We start from the raw sequence: 16,848 nt of genomic DNA, 5'->3' as shown, positions 1-16,848 counted from the left end.
ATTTTTTTTTCGGGAACCAAAAAAACGCGCTGCCAAAATGAAGGTACTATGTGCCCCATTCAGAAAAGTGCAATTTTGAAATTTTTCCCTTGCACAAATGGGGGGTGGACCCTCAAAAAGGTGATTTTGGGGACTTGGTCGGAACCACAAAAACTCGACGGGGTTGTGTTGGGGGACTTCTCCCGATACCAAATATGTGATTTTTTTCCGTGGCACCCTGCACAACTGCATACTGTGGCACTTTTAATGCGATTTTTATGCATTTTTGGCCGATTTCGACGATAAAACGGCTCTGATGACCAGAGTATGGCCTGAAACCAATGGATTCTTGGACGTGTGTTGAACGGGGATATTTGAAGCCCAACTACGCAAACACGGTGAAAAAATACTTGCACAACGCGATTTTATGTGCACTAATAGGTTTGTTACCACTCCCCTCCCCCCGGTATTCAATAATGCATTGTCTATTTGATAATATCGATGCGACCCATCAAAGTGATATGAAATTTCGCGCTGAACTCAAAAATCGTAATCATTTTCAATTCTGACCCCCCCCCCGGTGGAGTTTTGACTCCCAAACTGAATATAACGACGATATTAAACAAGTTTACCACATTACACGTCGATACTGAGGATTTATGTGTACGCAATAAGAATTATTTCTCATATTCGTTGCTGGGAATATTTTTGCTTCAAAAGTTTTCATTCAATCTGCACCCCCTCCTCTCCCCTTCCCTTCCAAGACTATGTTTGAACATGGATTTGAAAACTTGATAATGACCTATCAAAGTGGTATAAAATTTCGCGCTGAGTTCGAAAATTGCATTCATTTTTCATTTGCACCCCCTCGGTGGAGTTTTGCCCCCCTCCGACCATAAATCTAACTACGAAAATGAACACGTTGCACATTACGTGTCTGTATAAATGAGGATTTATGTGTAGGTACGTATTTCAAATGATTCTCACATTTGTTATCTGGGCATGTTTCTGTTTCAAAATTTCTCATCCCATCTCCGTCCCCCTACCTTATGGGTTTGAAAACTTGACGCGACCCGTCAAAATGATATAAAATTTAGCGCTGATCTCGAAAATCTCATTCGTTTTTCATTTTGACCCCTCCCGCCTCTCCCTACAGTCGATCGATTGTTGTTTCTCATGACTGAATCGAAGTTTGGAAACGACGAAGCTCGAGAAAACATTTTCGTGTATTTCTGTTGTTTTTAAAACACCCACAAATAAATGGTTAGTGAGACTCTAGTGAACCATTAATCAGCTAATTTCATAACACCATTTGATCAGGTAACTTCGTAACACCATTTGATCAGCTAATTTCATAAAAACTTTTGTGAATAATTGTGCTCGGATTGCACAACATGTACCTATATTTTTTTCATCTTTCATTTTTTTTGCTTGCATTTTTTGTATTTTTCATTTACGTTCCTTTTTTTGGTTTGTTTATGTTTTTTTCTGATTTTTCATACCTATTTTGTATCTTTTGATGTTGTTCCATTTTTCTTGTTTATCTATATTTTTTTCATCTTTCATTTTTTTTGCTTGCATTTTTTGTATTTTTCATTTACGTTCCTTTTTTTGGTTTGTTTATATTTTTTTTTTCGTTTTTCATACCTATTTTGTATCTTTTGATGTTGTTCCATTTTTCTTGTTTGTATTATTTTTTCGTTATTCTTTTTTTCTTATTTCATCTGATTTATTTTCATGTATATTTTTTCACGTTCTTATTTTTCTGTTTTTTTTTTTTTTTTTTTTTTTTTCATTTCATCTCCTTTTTTTTATTTACATTTTTTGTATCTGTCATTGTTGTTCCATTTTTCTTGTTTGTATTTTTTTCTCGTTTTTTCTTTTTTTCTTATTTCATTATCTGATTTGTTTTTATTTTTTCTTTCAATTTTCTCATTTCATTGAATGTTTTTCTCGTTCTTATTTTTCTGTTTTTTTTTCATTTCGTCTCCTTTTTTTCTTTTTTCTTTTTTGTATTTTCCATTTTTCTGTTTTTTCTTTCATTTTTGTATTTTTTTCCACTAATATTTTTTTTATAAATCTTCATGTACAGACACGTAATGTGCAACGTGTTCATTTTCGTAGTTAGATTTATGGTCGGAGGGGGGCAAGACTCCACCGAGGGGGTGCAAATGAAAAATGAATGCAATTTTCGAGCTCAGCGCGAAATTTTATACCACTTTGATAGGTCATTATCAAGTTTTCAAATCCATGTTCAAACATAGTCTTGGAAGGGAAGGGGAGAGGAGGGGGTGCAGATTGAATGAAAACTTTTGAAGCAAAAATATTCCCAGCAACGAATATGAGAAATAATTCTTATTGCGTACACATAAATCCTCAGTATCGACGTGTAATGTGGTAAACTTGTTTAATATCGTCGTTATATTCAGTTTGGGAGTCAAAACTCCACCGGGGGGGGGGTCAGAATTGAAAATGATTACGATTTTTGAGTTCAGCGCGAAATTTCATATCACTTTGATGGGTCGCATCGATATTATCAAATAGACAATGCATTATTGAATACCGGGGGGAGGGGAGTGGTAACAAACCTATTAGTGCACATAAAATCGCGTTGTGCAAGTATTTTTTCACCGTGTTTGCGTAGTTGGGCTTCAAATATCCCCGTTCAACACACGTCCAAGAATCCATTGGTTTCAGGCCATACTCTGGTCATCAGAGCCGTTTTATCGTCGAAATCGGCCAAAAATGCATAAAAATCGCATTAAAAGTGCCACAGTATGCAGTTGTGCAGGGTGCCACGGAAAAAAATCACATATTTGGTATCGGGAGAAGTCCCCCAACACAACCCCGTCGAGTTTTTGTGGTTCCGACCAAGTCCCCAAAATCACCTTTTTGAGGGTCCACCCCCCATTTGTGCAAGGGAAAAATTTCAAAATTGCACTTTTCTGAATGGGGCACATAGTACCTTCATTTTGGCAGCGCGTTTTTTTGGTTCCCGAAAAAAAAATACAAAATCAACTTCTAGAGCACTTTTTCGTGTATGGATTGTGGTCTATACATATTAACTTCATTTTTTCATCTTTTTTCAGAGGAAGAGACCTTTTTCTTCTTCTCAAGTCCATCATTCGTAAACTATTTACTTTAAAATACAACTTTGCAGGCAAATTTCAGTCACTGAAGTCCCTCATTTTTAAAAATTAAATAAATTGTGACATATTTTTTTGGTTTCTGCTCTTTCGAAAAGCATGATTTTTTTCCCCTGTTTTATTCTTGTATAGAGCCCCTAATGTTGATGTTGAAGAAAAAAATTTTCAAGAATTTTTAATTTATGTGCGATAAATTCTCTAAATAACTCCCTTATCAGTAAAAAATCTTCCCTGGTTCTAGTTTTCCAAATAATATTGGTCCCCTTGTTCACAGCCCCAAACAATTGTGGAAAAAAGTTACCTACAAAATTCAACAAAGTGATAGAATTTTTTTAAAAGAAAGCATCCCTGTGCTTCTAAAATAAAAAAACAGTGGTCCTCTTGTACAAAGCCTTTCAGGGTTGAAAAAAAAACCAAAAAAAACCATGAAATTAAAAAAATGTTTAAATTTTGATCTTTTTTTCAATGATTTATCCAAGATTGTACGATTCGATTTCAAAAATGTCATAGCGGTTTCGAAGAAGAGAAAAGGCCCTATTTCGACGGTTTAAGAGTGAATCGGTGGGAACAGAAAGGGACCAAGTCACATTTTGGAAATTTTTTTTTCACTGATATAGGGGTTTCAAAGTACGGAGGATCGACTGGTGATGTCAGATTTCTGCAAAACTGCCGGGAAAGTGGTATTTGGGCGCAGAAAAGGGGCGGATCCGCATTTATGACTTTTTTGTAAAATTTTTTAAATTCCTTGAAAAATAACTAACATTTTTGAGAAGACCATTTATTGAAAATTAAGTTAATCTTTGAACTGAAAAATGATGAAAAGATTAACAACTTCGGCAAACAGTCTGATACCTCAAGGGGTTTTTGGTCAATTTTAACGAGATAGTAGTCTAAATGATGTACTTAGATGTAGAATCAGGCCACTTTCGTGCCCGAGCAATTTCAAAAGAAATTTTGTCGATTGGGTGCAGAACGGGTCTAAGTCCCATTTGTTTAGGCAGCAACAGCGCTGGCGCACGTGAATATTTTTTTTTCTAAACAGAGCTAAAAAATTGTGTCTTGGGGGTCCTCTTTCAATGACCTAAAGCATGTTTACCAAAAATTTTTGATTTTCAAATAAATCAGTTTTTTGTTATTCCTGAAAAGTGCGAAAATGGACTTAATAGCCCCTTTCTGTTCCCACCGCGATTCAAGTATTGCAAACATTTTCAATTTTACCATTTAAGTTACACTCTTTTGTAATAAAATGTGATATATACCTACTTACTTACCTATTCATGACTTTTTTTTTTTTTTTTTTTTTTTTTATGTGTACAATTGAGATACGAATTTGGGGTAAAGTAAAGAGCGGTCATGTTTGGCATCATTTTATAGGAAATTTGGTGCTGGTTAATTTTTGAACTATTTTTTGTGTAGGTGACGTAATTTTTATAAAATTGTAGACCTATTCCTTCTCCCCCCCCCCCCAGGAAATAGCTTCAAGACTGGGATGGTCTATTTTGTTGAAAATACAAAAAGCGACTCTTACGTATAAATAAACATCATAAAAAAAATTACCAACAAGATCTTTTTTTTTTGATTTGAGTTTATTTTTGTTTAATTTTTCTATGTCGTTTCATTATTTTTCAAAATTTCCGAAACTGCGTGTAAAACGAACCGTTATTTCTCCCATCTATATGCTCGACGTAAAAAAATTGTTCAAACTAGAAAAATCTGAAAATTCGTTGCAGGTTTTAAAACGACTCAAAAATAAGACCAATCAATTTGGGAGCTCAAATGAAATTTAGCACCTGAAGTTTTTCCAACTGATGTAGGTACTTTCGAAAGTTTTCTATCTCGTCCAAAAATTCATTTAACGGTCAACTCCCCACCAAGAAAAGGTCATTAGACTTTACTCAAATTGAAATGAAAAACAATATCTCTCCCTCCTCTCATATCTTCCTCAATCAAATCCTAATTCTTAACCTTTCTCGTTTTAAAATAGCCCAAAATAAGAACAAAACCACATTCGCCACACTTCCGGCGGCGGCGTTTTCTTCAACCGAGTAAGTATAATCTAGGTTAAGTAAAATAATCCGTGTTTTGCTTCATTTATAATGGAAAAATCTGGCCAAGAAGTTTTGATTACATTTCAGGTCAGTATACTTACTTGATAATCTTACAGATAATCCTTTGAACCGAGCACATAAGTTTTTGGAAACTTATAGAGAAAATAACAAAGAGCTTTTGTAAACAAACACGATCGAGATAAAAGCTTTGATGGCAATTCTTGCAAAAATTTTAGCCCGTTTTCATCACTTTATTATGAAGAAAGAAACTGGTATACATACATAGGGGCTGTCGTCAGATCCAAAACTATAGTTATACTTAGGCTTATATAGTTTTCATCGCTATACGACAGATGAAAAATATAAACTTAATAAAAGTATATAGAAAACAAAAGGACCTTGAATGTTCAAGGTTAAGAATCGGCTTCAAAAAATATATAATACGACGTATTATCGCCATTAGTAATATGACACAATATGAGAGAAAGTTTATAAGGGCAGTAGGACCATATAGTCGACGAACATGTGAGAAGAAAAGGCTGAGAAAACTGGGTCATAAATGTGGTAAATGTAAGTTTTTATGTTTGTGCATTTCTCGTCAGCAGCACGCGTAGTATATCAAGTTAACGGGCGTTAATCTAACGTTGGTTTATTTGGTAAAATGGAATTATATAGCGACGCTCGCCGAATTTATACGAGTTAAACAGAACAGCCACAACAGAGCGAGCAAGTGGAAAAGCTCATCATAAAGCGATTAATCGCATGAGAAGAATTCTCGCGGTCAAGATCAACGATGAGATAAAATTTAAAGGTGTATTACAATGTGAAGTCATTGAGAAAATGGATTGAAGATGTTAACTCCTCGAAATAAAAAGAAAACAACTGGCAATGAGTATAACTATAGTGTGTAGCTGTGTACGAGTGCAAGTCCGAGACAAGACCGAAGACCGAAGCAGTGAAGGGATTTAAAGCATAAAATAGCTAGCACCATTACCGATAATGTATAACTTTCTCCCTTTACCAAGTTTAAGTCTAATTGACTTAAATTTAACTTTTACAAAGAATTTGCGCGCGTTTTCCAAGCCAAAAGGTTTTCGCTTTTCATAATGGAACTTAACTTTCCGATTTTAAATACTTTTAAAAGCTTTTATTCAAATCACTAGACGAAAGGGACATAAAGTTATGAAAGCTTTTCTTTGCTGCGTGAAAACTCTCAAAGTTTAATTTTTATTACATATTTTTCAACTTTTTTCCCCGCCACCGCACCGTATCAAAATACCTAGGTAGGTATACTAGGTAACTTATAGTATTCCTCGAATCAAGGTATGAGATTTTTTCTTCATCGCGAATTAAGATGAAAAAAATGCTATTTTTTTCACCAGTATAAATAATTTAATAGCCTGTTTTAAACGCGTAGGTATATACCTACCTACCTACGCTTCTTTTTTCTCCCTTTTTTTGCTTGCTTGCTACCTTGCACTAGTATTTTTCCTGCTGCTTTTACATAAAAGATTTTTTAAAAATAGGCTTTATACTCTTTTCGGTTACTATTCATCATTCAGCTTTTTCTCGTGTACTTTTCACCTTCTCGCATTTCCTTTTTTCAGTCAGCTAAATCAGTTGGCACGAAGCTTTGTGTTATCTCTTGTTAAAGCTATCCGAATGAATTTTTAATATTCGTCGTGCTCATCCAACGTAATTAATTGCGAACGCGGAATATTTTCGCTTTCGTTGCTGCAATTTTTATCGTCGAATAATGTAGAAATTTAAATATTTCTACACTTTCTCAATCATCAGGTTGCATTACGCGAAGAACTCCGAAGAGTCGAAGGGGAGGGTAGAAGCGAGGAAAAAAGAAGGAAAATTTTTATACTTTGAGAAAAAAAAAGATCAACGTTGGAATGTTTTTTTTTTTCGAAATCTGAATGAAATATAAAGCATAGTTGAGGGAAAGTTATTCGAAGTTTTGTGAAATATTTACCAGCATACTAAACTGAACTAAACCGTGCAAGTTTAATTAGTTAGGTAAGTCAATTTTTTGAGTTTGGAGACCACAATTGAGTAAAATTATTTTTTTAGCAGGTAGGTATTACATGCTGATATGATTTTTTATGATTTATTTTCTTCCTTGTGCTCAAAAATTGCACAAACAAACTAACAAATAAGTAAAGTAAAAATACCTAGTCATCAACTTAGATTTTTCACCACAACCAGGAGACCTTTTGAGCTGGCAACCTCCGATTTGGACGAAACCAAGCTAGATCGAAAAATCATGTTTTAGAACCCCTGTAACCAAAATTTCAGAAGCAAAAGCACGAATTTTTAAAAATTTTAAAAAACTTAAGTACCTAAGTACTTATTTTTTAAAGGTGATTTTTAAACTTTTTTATGAAACGTAGGTAAATTTTTCTGAGCAAATTGAACCAATAGGAATTATTTCTTCAATTCAACTCTCATGCACAACAACAGCTATTAGTTTTGGACCATTCTGGAGCCTCCAACAATTTTTCAATTTTCTCCAGAAATTTAAAATTGCTCTGGCGATGACAAAAATTTATTTTAGGACCTACAATATTGGTCGGTGCTTATGGGCCACTCTCTCGGCCATTTTAGATGGTTATCACAAAATTCCAGTAATTCCAATTCAAAAATGAATTTTTGACCAATTTGTAGGTACACCTGAATTCCATAAAATATGAAAAAAAAACTTCATAAAAGGTGTAAGTATCATGGTCCAGACGTGAAAACCAAATAGAGTGACATTCGAGAAGGTACACAATTCGCATCAATCAAAGATATAGGTATAGGTCCTCAAAACTCATTTTTGGCTCCTCCAGGGCAATTTGAAGTTTCTGGAGAAAATTGAAAAATCACCTCAAAATGTTGATGGGAGGAGTCGACCACTCTTAAAATGTTGTAATAAATGTCCCAAATACGATAATCCAAAATGACAATTTTTTGAAAACCAGGGGTTCCCAAAATTGTGAATTAAAAAATAATTTTAGGAACCACTGAGTTTCATTTTCAAAAATTGTTTAATCGTAAAATATCTGCTTGAATCCGATAAAAGTTATGCGAGGTGATTTTCCTATTTTCGACCATCAGGAATAGAAATGGGGAGGGGGGAGCTAATTTTTAGAAAAATGTGGAACCACCATTTTCAACCTACCACTTTAAACCCCGCTAAAAAGCTTTTTACAGTTTATTAGTATCTGAAAGACCTCCTTCCTACCAAATTTTGAGATCAATAAAATTTTGCACCGGTACTCAAAAATCCAATTTCCCAATTTTTTGTAATTTCGATACTTTGGGAACCCCTGGAAAACTAGAAATCTGCGATTTGCGCCAAACGTAATGTTTTGAGGTATATATTCGATTATTATCCAGATGAAAAAGTTCAATCAAGCTTCCTGAGCCCTTTTTTTAGAGTCCTCCACTTTAGACACTCCTAAAAAAGGCGTTTATGCATATTTTTTGAAGAATTTACATTTTGAAACACACCAGCAAGTGGTCGATAATTTTTCATTTAATTTTTCTGGTAACTTTCATTGAGCCTTTTTGGGTCAAATTCTGAGATTTTACTCTTCGAAAAAACGTTAAAATCACGTTTTCACGATTTCAAAAAAAAAAATCTCAGAATTTGACCCAAAAAAGCTCAACATTTTTGTATTCACAACTTTGGGAACCCCTGTAGCCCAAAAAATGGTCATTTCGGGTTAACGAACCACACCACGGATTCGTATTTGGGACATTTATAACATTTTAAGAGTGGTCGAATCGATAACTGGGCCCAAAAAATGGCCGTATCGCAACTCTTCCTTTCTTAGTCGCATTTTGAAACTAAGAAATACTGACTTATATGAAAAGTAACCCGATTTTTCAACATTTTGGAAGCGTTTACCCACTATTTACAAAATTCTTGAAGGTGAATTTTGCAATTATTAGACCGAAATTACCTACCTAAAGAATGCGTCAAGATTTTCTTGGGTCCAAAATGCATCGTAATAGTGCAAGTACACCAATAGGGTGCATATTCAATTTGAGATATTGCACAGAATCCAAACGTGGATAAATATAAAAATCGAAGATTCACTTTTAATCGACTTTTTTTCATTTCTCGTATACTTGCGAAGTTCAAAACTTCAAATTTGGAATCATATCACCACACCATGAAAATACTCGCTCAAAATGTACAAAATAACATTCACCTGCAAAACCACGATTAGGCACGTGTATTATAAATAATCATTATTTCGAAATTATTTGATTGTAGGTAAGTATATCATCATTCATCAGTGTTCGTTTCACTTCACTTGCAGTTATTCGCTGACGGTTGAGCGGTCGTCTCTCGTGGTGTAATTATTTCATCATATCGTTTCGTTATTCAGTAGGTCATCGTAATTTTACTCGAAACTAATCTCACTGGTTTTTGCACTGATTTAAATTTCTCGTTATTTTTTTTTTTTGACATTCAATTTAAAGATCATTATGCCGAATCGTGATCCTGCCGCCGAACAACTTCAGAATTACAAAACATCTGCTACGGTAAATAATTTACCTACTTATTCTTGTTCAATTACTAATAGACTGCAAAAGGAGGTATTCCTCAAAAGTCTTATTATTACCTAGTACCTTGTAGTTTACAAGTTTCATAGACATTTCAATTATTTCGATTGTGGTTTGACCTCTTAATCCCGCCTCCCCAAATCATCACTCGGAGATTAATACCTACTTTCCAATATATTTTTTAAAAAGCAAAATGTTATGTGAAACGTGTTATTATTCAATTTATTTTTGAGAAAATTATACCAGAAGGGGAGGGATTAGATAATTGTCGATTTCACTGAAATTTTGTTCACATTTACCCACCCAATAGATGAGGAAACCTCATTAGTTTGTCCTTAACCTTTTTGGAAGAGAGAGGGGGAGGGGGAGGTACGTTGAAAATAATCGAATTACGTTTTGCAATAAGTTCCAATAATTTTTCCAAAAATTGTAAAAAAAATCACCAAAACTAGTTCGAATAAAATTTTAAAGCTCCCCCTACTCTGATTTAAGACCAGAAATGAGGTTTGTTTCAAAAAGCAATTACATATTTTTGGTCTAAACAATAATTCTAAAGTTATTTAAGCCATTTTCAACAATTTTAATAATTTTTGAAAAAAATTGATGTCATATCTATACATAGAAGCACTTAAACGTACAAACAGTGCCTTAATTGTTACCTGTGTTTAAATAAAATTTTGATAACGATGACGATTAGTAAGTACGTCGTCGGTCTTGAAAACATCTGCACTCCTATTCATTACTCGATAAGTAATATTAAGTGAATAAGTGGAACCGAATAATTTTAATCTCATCTTGACTACAATAATCTAAGTAGGTAATTGACGGTTTTTCAAAACATCACATTTTTTTTCAATTAGCGTGACTTTTCGTTTCAATTAGGTAGATAAGTAAATTACCTATTTGAAAAATAACGAACCGATCAACAAGTTTAGGTACAAAAAGGTGATAGCAGAGGTAAGTAGGTATGCTAGAAGTAATTGGCACGCTAAAATTCTTGTATACTAGTAGGCAAAAGGGAATGGAAAGAGGACGTCAAAATAGGTATATCACCTGCCCAAATTTCAGCCACTGAATTTTGAACTTTAAATTTGCCCCATTTCCAATGAAAAAAAAAAGTTGTTTTAATAAAATGTAAAAGACTATACATTTGTACCATACTTTCAACCAGCTGAGTTGATTGGTGATGGTGATGATTTCGAGTTCGCATTCTGGAGCATCCAGCAAATTTTTGCATTCTCCAGTTGTGAAAAAATATTCATAAATGGAATTAATATGAGATTTAGTTTCAATTGACTCAAATTTACCTTACTTTTTGGCTTTTTCGATCGATTTTGACACATGTTTTAAAATTTTGTTAGCATCGGTTCAAATTCACAATTTCCTAAACCGATTACCTGAACTATTTTCGAAAAAAATGAAAAATTCATGGTTTGCGAATGTGTAAGCAAAAAAAGCTGTAATTGCGAGTCGATTAGTGATGCTTGCATGCTGTTCTGGAGGTGAATTTTATTTTGATCCTAATTTATGGCAATTTTTGAATATCCAACTAACGAATGTGAAAATCTATTCGAGGTTCTAGAACACTTCGGAACCTCCACTAACCGACTTGGGGGATCGAAAATAAGCGAAATCCAAATATCAGCCTTATACGTTGATTTGATCAAGTTTCCATGGGAAATGAGCCAAATTTAAAATTTCCAAAATTTTCCAAAAATCAAAAAATGAATTTCACCGGATGAAATTTTGGTCAGCGATTTACGAATTTATTTGTGTCTTCATAAACAAAAATGATGAAACTTACAATACTTATAATTTACATTTTATGATTATTGATTTCAGAAAACGAATACATTGGTTACCGGCTATGGGACCCCTTTTGCCTCTGCTAGCGCCTCTTTGACGGCTGGTCCTCAAGGGCCTCTCTTACTCCAAGATTCAGACTTGATTGATGAGATTACTCACTTCGACCGAGAGCGTATCCCTGAACGAGTGGTACATGCGAAAGGCGCCGGTAAGTCGAATCATATTTTCAAAATCATCAAATACAAGTACATATTATTTAGTTGCCTAATTTTAATACGAAATCAATTAGGTAGGTTCACTATGTAATTCTGTTCGTGTATTTTCTATTTTAAAGGCGCGTTCGGGTATTTCGAGTGTACTCACGATATTACAAAATACACAAAAGCGTGTGTTTTTTCCAAAATTGGTCAAAGAACCGACCTCGCAATACGGTTTTCCACCGTAGCTGGCGAAAATGGCTCTGCAGACACAATACGGTGAGCATATGTATAATTTTCAAAATGGGATCTCGTCACTTTTGGAATGCACAACAATACAAGGGCTCTGAGATTTGATCATAATTCAAAAAATAAAGTAGCACACTGATTGCTATTAGTCGGGGAACAAGTTTTTTTTAGTTAAATTTCACTGGAAAAGTATCCATTCCTAAATTCTGTGTATTAATGTGGTTTTTCGCCCTATAGTGAAGTACGTGGATTTGCTGTCAAGTTCTATACCCCTGACGGTATATGGGATGTGGTTGGAAACAACACTCCGACATTTTTCATCAGAGATCCAATCCTATTTCCGAGCTTCGTTCATACTCATAAAAGAAATCCAGTGACGCATTTGAAGGTACCTATAGCTACTACCTACCTAAGTAATATGGTAAGCAAAAGCAATAAAAACAATTCAAAAACCTAATAGATACCGCTTTTTTCAGGACGCTAACATGTATTGGGATTTCGTAACTTTACGTCCAGAAACAGTCCATCAAATAATGCTCACGTTTTCGGATCGTGGGATACCTGATGGTTACAGACACATGCATGGATTCGGTAGCCATACTTTCAAAATGGTCAACGAAAATGGCGAAGCATTTTGGTGCAAATTCCATTTCAAAGTAAGATTCCAACGATTTTGATAACGATGTTTTGATATCTATCATAATTTTAAACATTTTTTTTGCAGACTAATCAAAAAATAAGAAATTTACCAGTCGAGAAAGCTCGCGAATTAGCATCTTCGGATCCAGATTATGCCATTCGTGATTTATACAACGCTATCGCCAAAGGAGATTACCCGAGTTGGACTTTGTGTATTCAAATTATGACATTAGAAGAAGCTAAAACGTACAAATATAACCCTTTCGATTTGACCAAGGTAGCCGAATTATCAAGTGATTATTAATAGAAAATGATTGAAAAGACCAACACGACAACGCAGCGTTATATGCCACTTCAATTTCACTCGAGTTTATTTAATAACGAAATTATTCAGCGTTTATTTTTATACTTAGGTATGGCCACAATCAGATTTCCCCTTAATTGAAGTCGGCAAAGTGGTCTTGAACAAGAACCCAGTCAATTATTTCACCGATGTTGAACAGATGGCGTTTGCTCCTAATCACCTAATTCCCGGAATAGAACCCAGTCCCGATAAAATATTGCAAGTATGTTGATTGTTGATCTTTATCTGGCGTGTCGACGGAAAACAAAAAATAATGATTAATCGACTTCTTGTTTTATTCAGGGTCGTTTATTCGCGTACAGCGATGCTCATCGTTATAGATTAGGACCTAATCATCTGCAGTTACCGGTTAATTGCCCGTATCGCGTCAGAATGACCAATCATCAGAGAGACGGTCCTCACGCATATCGTAATCAGGAAGGTGCCCCTAATTATTTCCCCAACAGTTTTGGAGGACCGCAGCCCAGTCCGAAGGGTAAAATTGTACCGTTCAATGTTGAAGGAGTTGCTGACAGGTGTGTTTTGCAAATTGGTACCCTACTTGATAGTCTGTACCTACTTCTTGTCCCCCAACATTCAATTAGAAAAAATTTTAATTATGTACCTATTTACATTCTGCGAATTTTCTTCCAGATATGAGTCCGGTGACGAAAATAATTTCGAGCAACCACGAAACTTTTGGAAGAATGTGCTTCGTGAAGACGAAAGGACCAGATTAGTTGAAAATCTTGTTGGTAGTATAAAAAACGCTGCTGATTTTATTCAGGTATGTACTGAGGCAATAAGTTTAAAATTTCATAAGACAGTATGATTAATACATACCTACATTATACATCATACGTTTTCTAATTTTTAGGAAAGAGCGGTGAAAATTTTCTCTATGGTGGATGCTGACCTAGGTGAACGTTTAAGAAACGGTTTGAATATTTCTGAAAAGAATAAATCTAATTTATAACGTAATTATCGTATCGTAGTAGTTGTAAGGAAGGGCAACACCATCAATGTTCCTCTACTCGAAAATATTGTACCTATACTCGTTCAAGCATTCATATTTTACTCGCATGAATCCAATTCAGTGGAATTTATTTTAATGCCTATTTAGTTGAACGTAATGTGTATTACAAGTATTTCTAACTTGTTTTATTTCCAAATTATTTTTTCTATAATTATCATTTTTCTCGGTTTCGTTTCGTCTATTTTTATTTTATACATAATTCGTTTTATGTCATTTGTTACAATAATAAGTAGGTATACTTCTTACTCAAAATAATTATTAAATGCATTAAATATTATTCGATTTTTTAAAAATCTCCTTGCGAAGCTGGTATGTATCCGGTATCTATCTACATTGTAGGTACTTATCTGGTTGAAGAGGTAAGAATTCCTGAACAATGTTTAATTTTTTGCCTCAATAAATTCTTGGAATTATGTTAAGAAAAAAACAATTTATGGCACAGGGTGTACCTTATTTACCTATACATGGTGGATTTTTTTTCGTTTTCCCCGCTCCTACCCTCTAAAGTTGTTACCTCAAGTGAGAAAATCACGCCATGAAGTTTTCAACCTCTTCTGTGAAAAATAAGTGGTGCCAGTGAGCCCCCCCCCATTTCACAAAATATGAAAAAATTGATGTATCAGACAAAATGTTTAAAATTGTGAACTTTTTAGTTCTAACACCTCAGTCTAGTCCCTACGTGAGTTAAATCAACTTATATATCAATTTTAGCCCCCTATCTCCACTCGAGACTAAGCAGTGGATTAGAAGGGAGAGCTCTTATTTATAATTTGGTACCTACCTGTAAAAAAAATATTTGATGATGCTCTAACGTTGTCGGATTTCACGAGAAAAATGTCTCCAATCATGTTAGTAAAAATAAGTCGTGCCAGGAAGCACCCCCCCCCCCTATTCTAAAAATATATAAGAAATTAGAAGAATGGAAATTTTTACTTTTTTGAAATTCTAATCCTTACGTTAGATTTGTTCCATTTTCATTAGAAATACTTACTTAACGTTAAATATTTCATGACCTCTCTACACATGATGAAAAAGTGGAACTTGTCCCCTTCCTTCAAAAATGAAAGAAAGATGAATATTTTTACATTTTTTTCTTCTACATTTTACCTAGTCCTCGGATTTGGTCGATCTTCATCAGAAAAGCATTATGTTGGACTTTTAAAACTTGTAGAAAAAGAACCAATTTCTGACAATTTGACTTTGAGAAACATTGAATCATGAATGTGGACGTTTTTTAGATCTCGAATCTGACTTTCAAGAGCTTGTAATAAAATTATGTCAAATTTTCACAGAAGACTTACGTTCTGACATTAGAAAAAATCGTTTTGTATTCCTATCAACAAAATTTCATTTTTAGGTTTAAAGTAAAAATCATATCTATAATTTGAAACTTTTCTCACAGAGAAGACTTTACCTCAATTTAATAAATATTCAACTTTGGAGGTCTCTGTTTAAGTGGTCAGCGTTGTGGAGAGGGCTGAGGAAACGTTTTTCTGAAAAAAAGAAGAATTATCTAGAAGCATTCTGCTCAGAGATGAAAAATTTTCAAATCATTTGTACCTACACTACCTACGTCCTACAGTCATCAATTTTATTTTCATCTTCCTCGGTTTTTTCAATTTTTTTTTGGGGGGGGGGACCAACATCATTTGGAGGGCCAAAGGGTGTTTTTCTTGAAAAAGTGGTTATCTGAAAGTATACTCTGCTCAGAAATGAAACATTTTCAAACAATTTGTACAGATATGAATTTTTCATTTTTCTGTTGATTTTTTTCGACTTTGATAGGCTTTAAGTATGTAGAGAACCAACATGATTTGGGAAATCGCAGGTTAAGTTTTTCTTGAAAAAGTGTTTATTCAGAAAGATTTTGCACCTAAATGAAAAATTTTCAAAAAATTTCTACAGACATCAATTTTTTATAGTTTGTTATTTTACCCAATTTGAGGAACTCTTTACAAGAGAGTCAATGGTTTTTTCTTGAAAAGGGGATTAATTTAAAAAAACAAATTCTAATAATGGGATATTTTAAACAAATTTTCCCTAATTTTGATTTAGTCTCATTTTTTGTGATTTTTTTCAACTTCGAGGAACTCCACTAGGGGGCCAGCCAATATAGCTTGAAGGGCGAGGGGAAGGTTTTTCTTGAAAATGGGATTATTTAAGAAAATTCTGGCGCAGAAACAAAGAATTTTCATGAGTAGAAGATTTTTTTTGATTTTTTTTTCAACTTCGGGGTTACTGGTACCACTTTTTTTTACAGTTAGGGAAAAAATAAAAAATATGGAAATTATTTTCTCATCCGAGGTAACAACTTGGAGGGGGGGGGGGGGAGGTGGAAAATTCCAACTTTGCAAAATATTAAGGTACACTCTAATGTTAATCTTAATTACACTCGGGCACAAATTAAAATCGTACCTAACCAAGTATGCATTTCTTGACTAAAATGTGTACCCAGTTCCTAAACAGTAAAAAGTTCAAGATAGAGTAAGTAGGTATTTGGATTCAAACTACTCATTCGCTGTTTTTAATGGTTTCAATTACTGTGTTTTTCAATTTCAAATACCTACATATTTCATGTTGAGATCTTCAAGTGGTTTCTGTTGTCTGGTCTCATGGCTTATGATGAGTTATGAGGCTGATTTTGGGAAGGGAGAATTCTATATCATTAAAAACAAGTATGCAATCATGTTTCAAAATCTAAATTTTTCGAAATTGTCTCACTTTCACGAAGGAATGAATGGCGGAGGAAAAATGCCGAGGTATAATAAAAATTATTAGAATTCTTGATTACTGATCAAACACCTTATGGTACTTATTAACGCCGATAATGGGCAATGGA

General features: G+C 34.1%; 1 protein-coding gene across 2 annotated transcripts; it reads left to right on the top strand.

Moving 5' to 3' along the window:
• Positions 1 to 9,424: 9,424 nt before the first annotated feature.
• On the top strand, positions 9,425 to 14,286 carry LOC135839310 (catalase-like). 2 transcript variants are annotated; one of them, XM_065355293.1, is made up of 11 exons: positions 9,425 to 9,560; positions 9,656 to 9,718; positions 11,582 to 11,753; positions 11,880 to 12,021; positions 12,229 to 12,379; positions 12,468 to 12,647; positions 12,716 to 12,907; positions 13,044 to 13,196; positions 13,277 to 13,509; positions 13,628 to 13,760; positions 13,851 to 14,286. In XM_065355293.1, the coding sequence occupies exons 2-11, from the start codon at positions 9,662 to 9,664 to the stop codon at positions 13,947 to 13,949; spliced, it is 1,512 nt and encodes a 503-aa protein (XP_065211365.1). In that variant the 5' UTR covers positions 9,425 to 9,560; positions 9,656 to 9,661; the 3' UTR covers positions 13,950 to 14,286. The 2 variants fall into 2 exon arrangements, with proteins under 2 accessions (XP_065211365.1, XP_065211364.1); XM_065355292.1 differs by having other exon boundaries at positions 9,473 to 9,718.
• The last annotated feature ends 2,562 nt before the right edge of the window (positions 14,287 to 16,848 follow it).

This window comes from Planococcus citri, chromosome 3, assembly GCF_950023065.1.
Source record: "Planococcus citri chromosome 3, ihPlaCitr1.1, whole genome shotgun sequence".
Lineage (NCBI taxonomy): Eukaryota > Metazoa > Arthropoda > Insecta > Hemiptera > Pseudococcidae > Planococcus > Planococcus citri.
The sequence above is the reverse complement of the archived record's forward strand: the minus strand, read 5'-3'. Positions and strand labels throughout refer to the sequence as shown.

What these genes read in the sequence shown, in the direction of transcription:
- LOC135839310 (XM_065355293.1), top strand. Translation starts at nt 9,662, where the DNA reads ATGCCGAATCGTGATCCTGCCGCCGAACAACTTCAGAATTACAAAACA. An exon ending in GGCTCTGCAGACACAATACG is followed by an intron (nt 12,022 to 12,228) that starts GTGAGCATATGT and finishes TTCGCCCTATAG; the next exon opens with TGAAGTACGTGGATTTGCTG. An exon ending in GTTGAAGGAGTTGCTGACAG is followed by an intron (nt 13,510 to 13,627) that starts GTGTGTTTTGCA and finishes ATTTTCTTCCAG; the next exon opens with ATATGAGTCCGGTGACGAAA.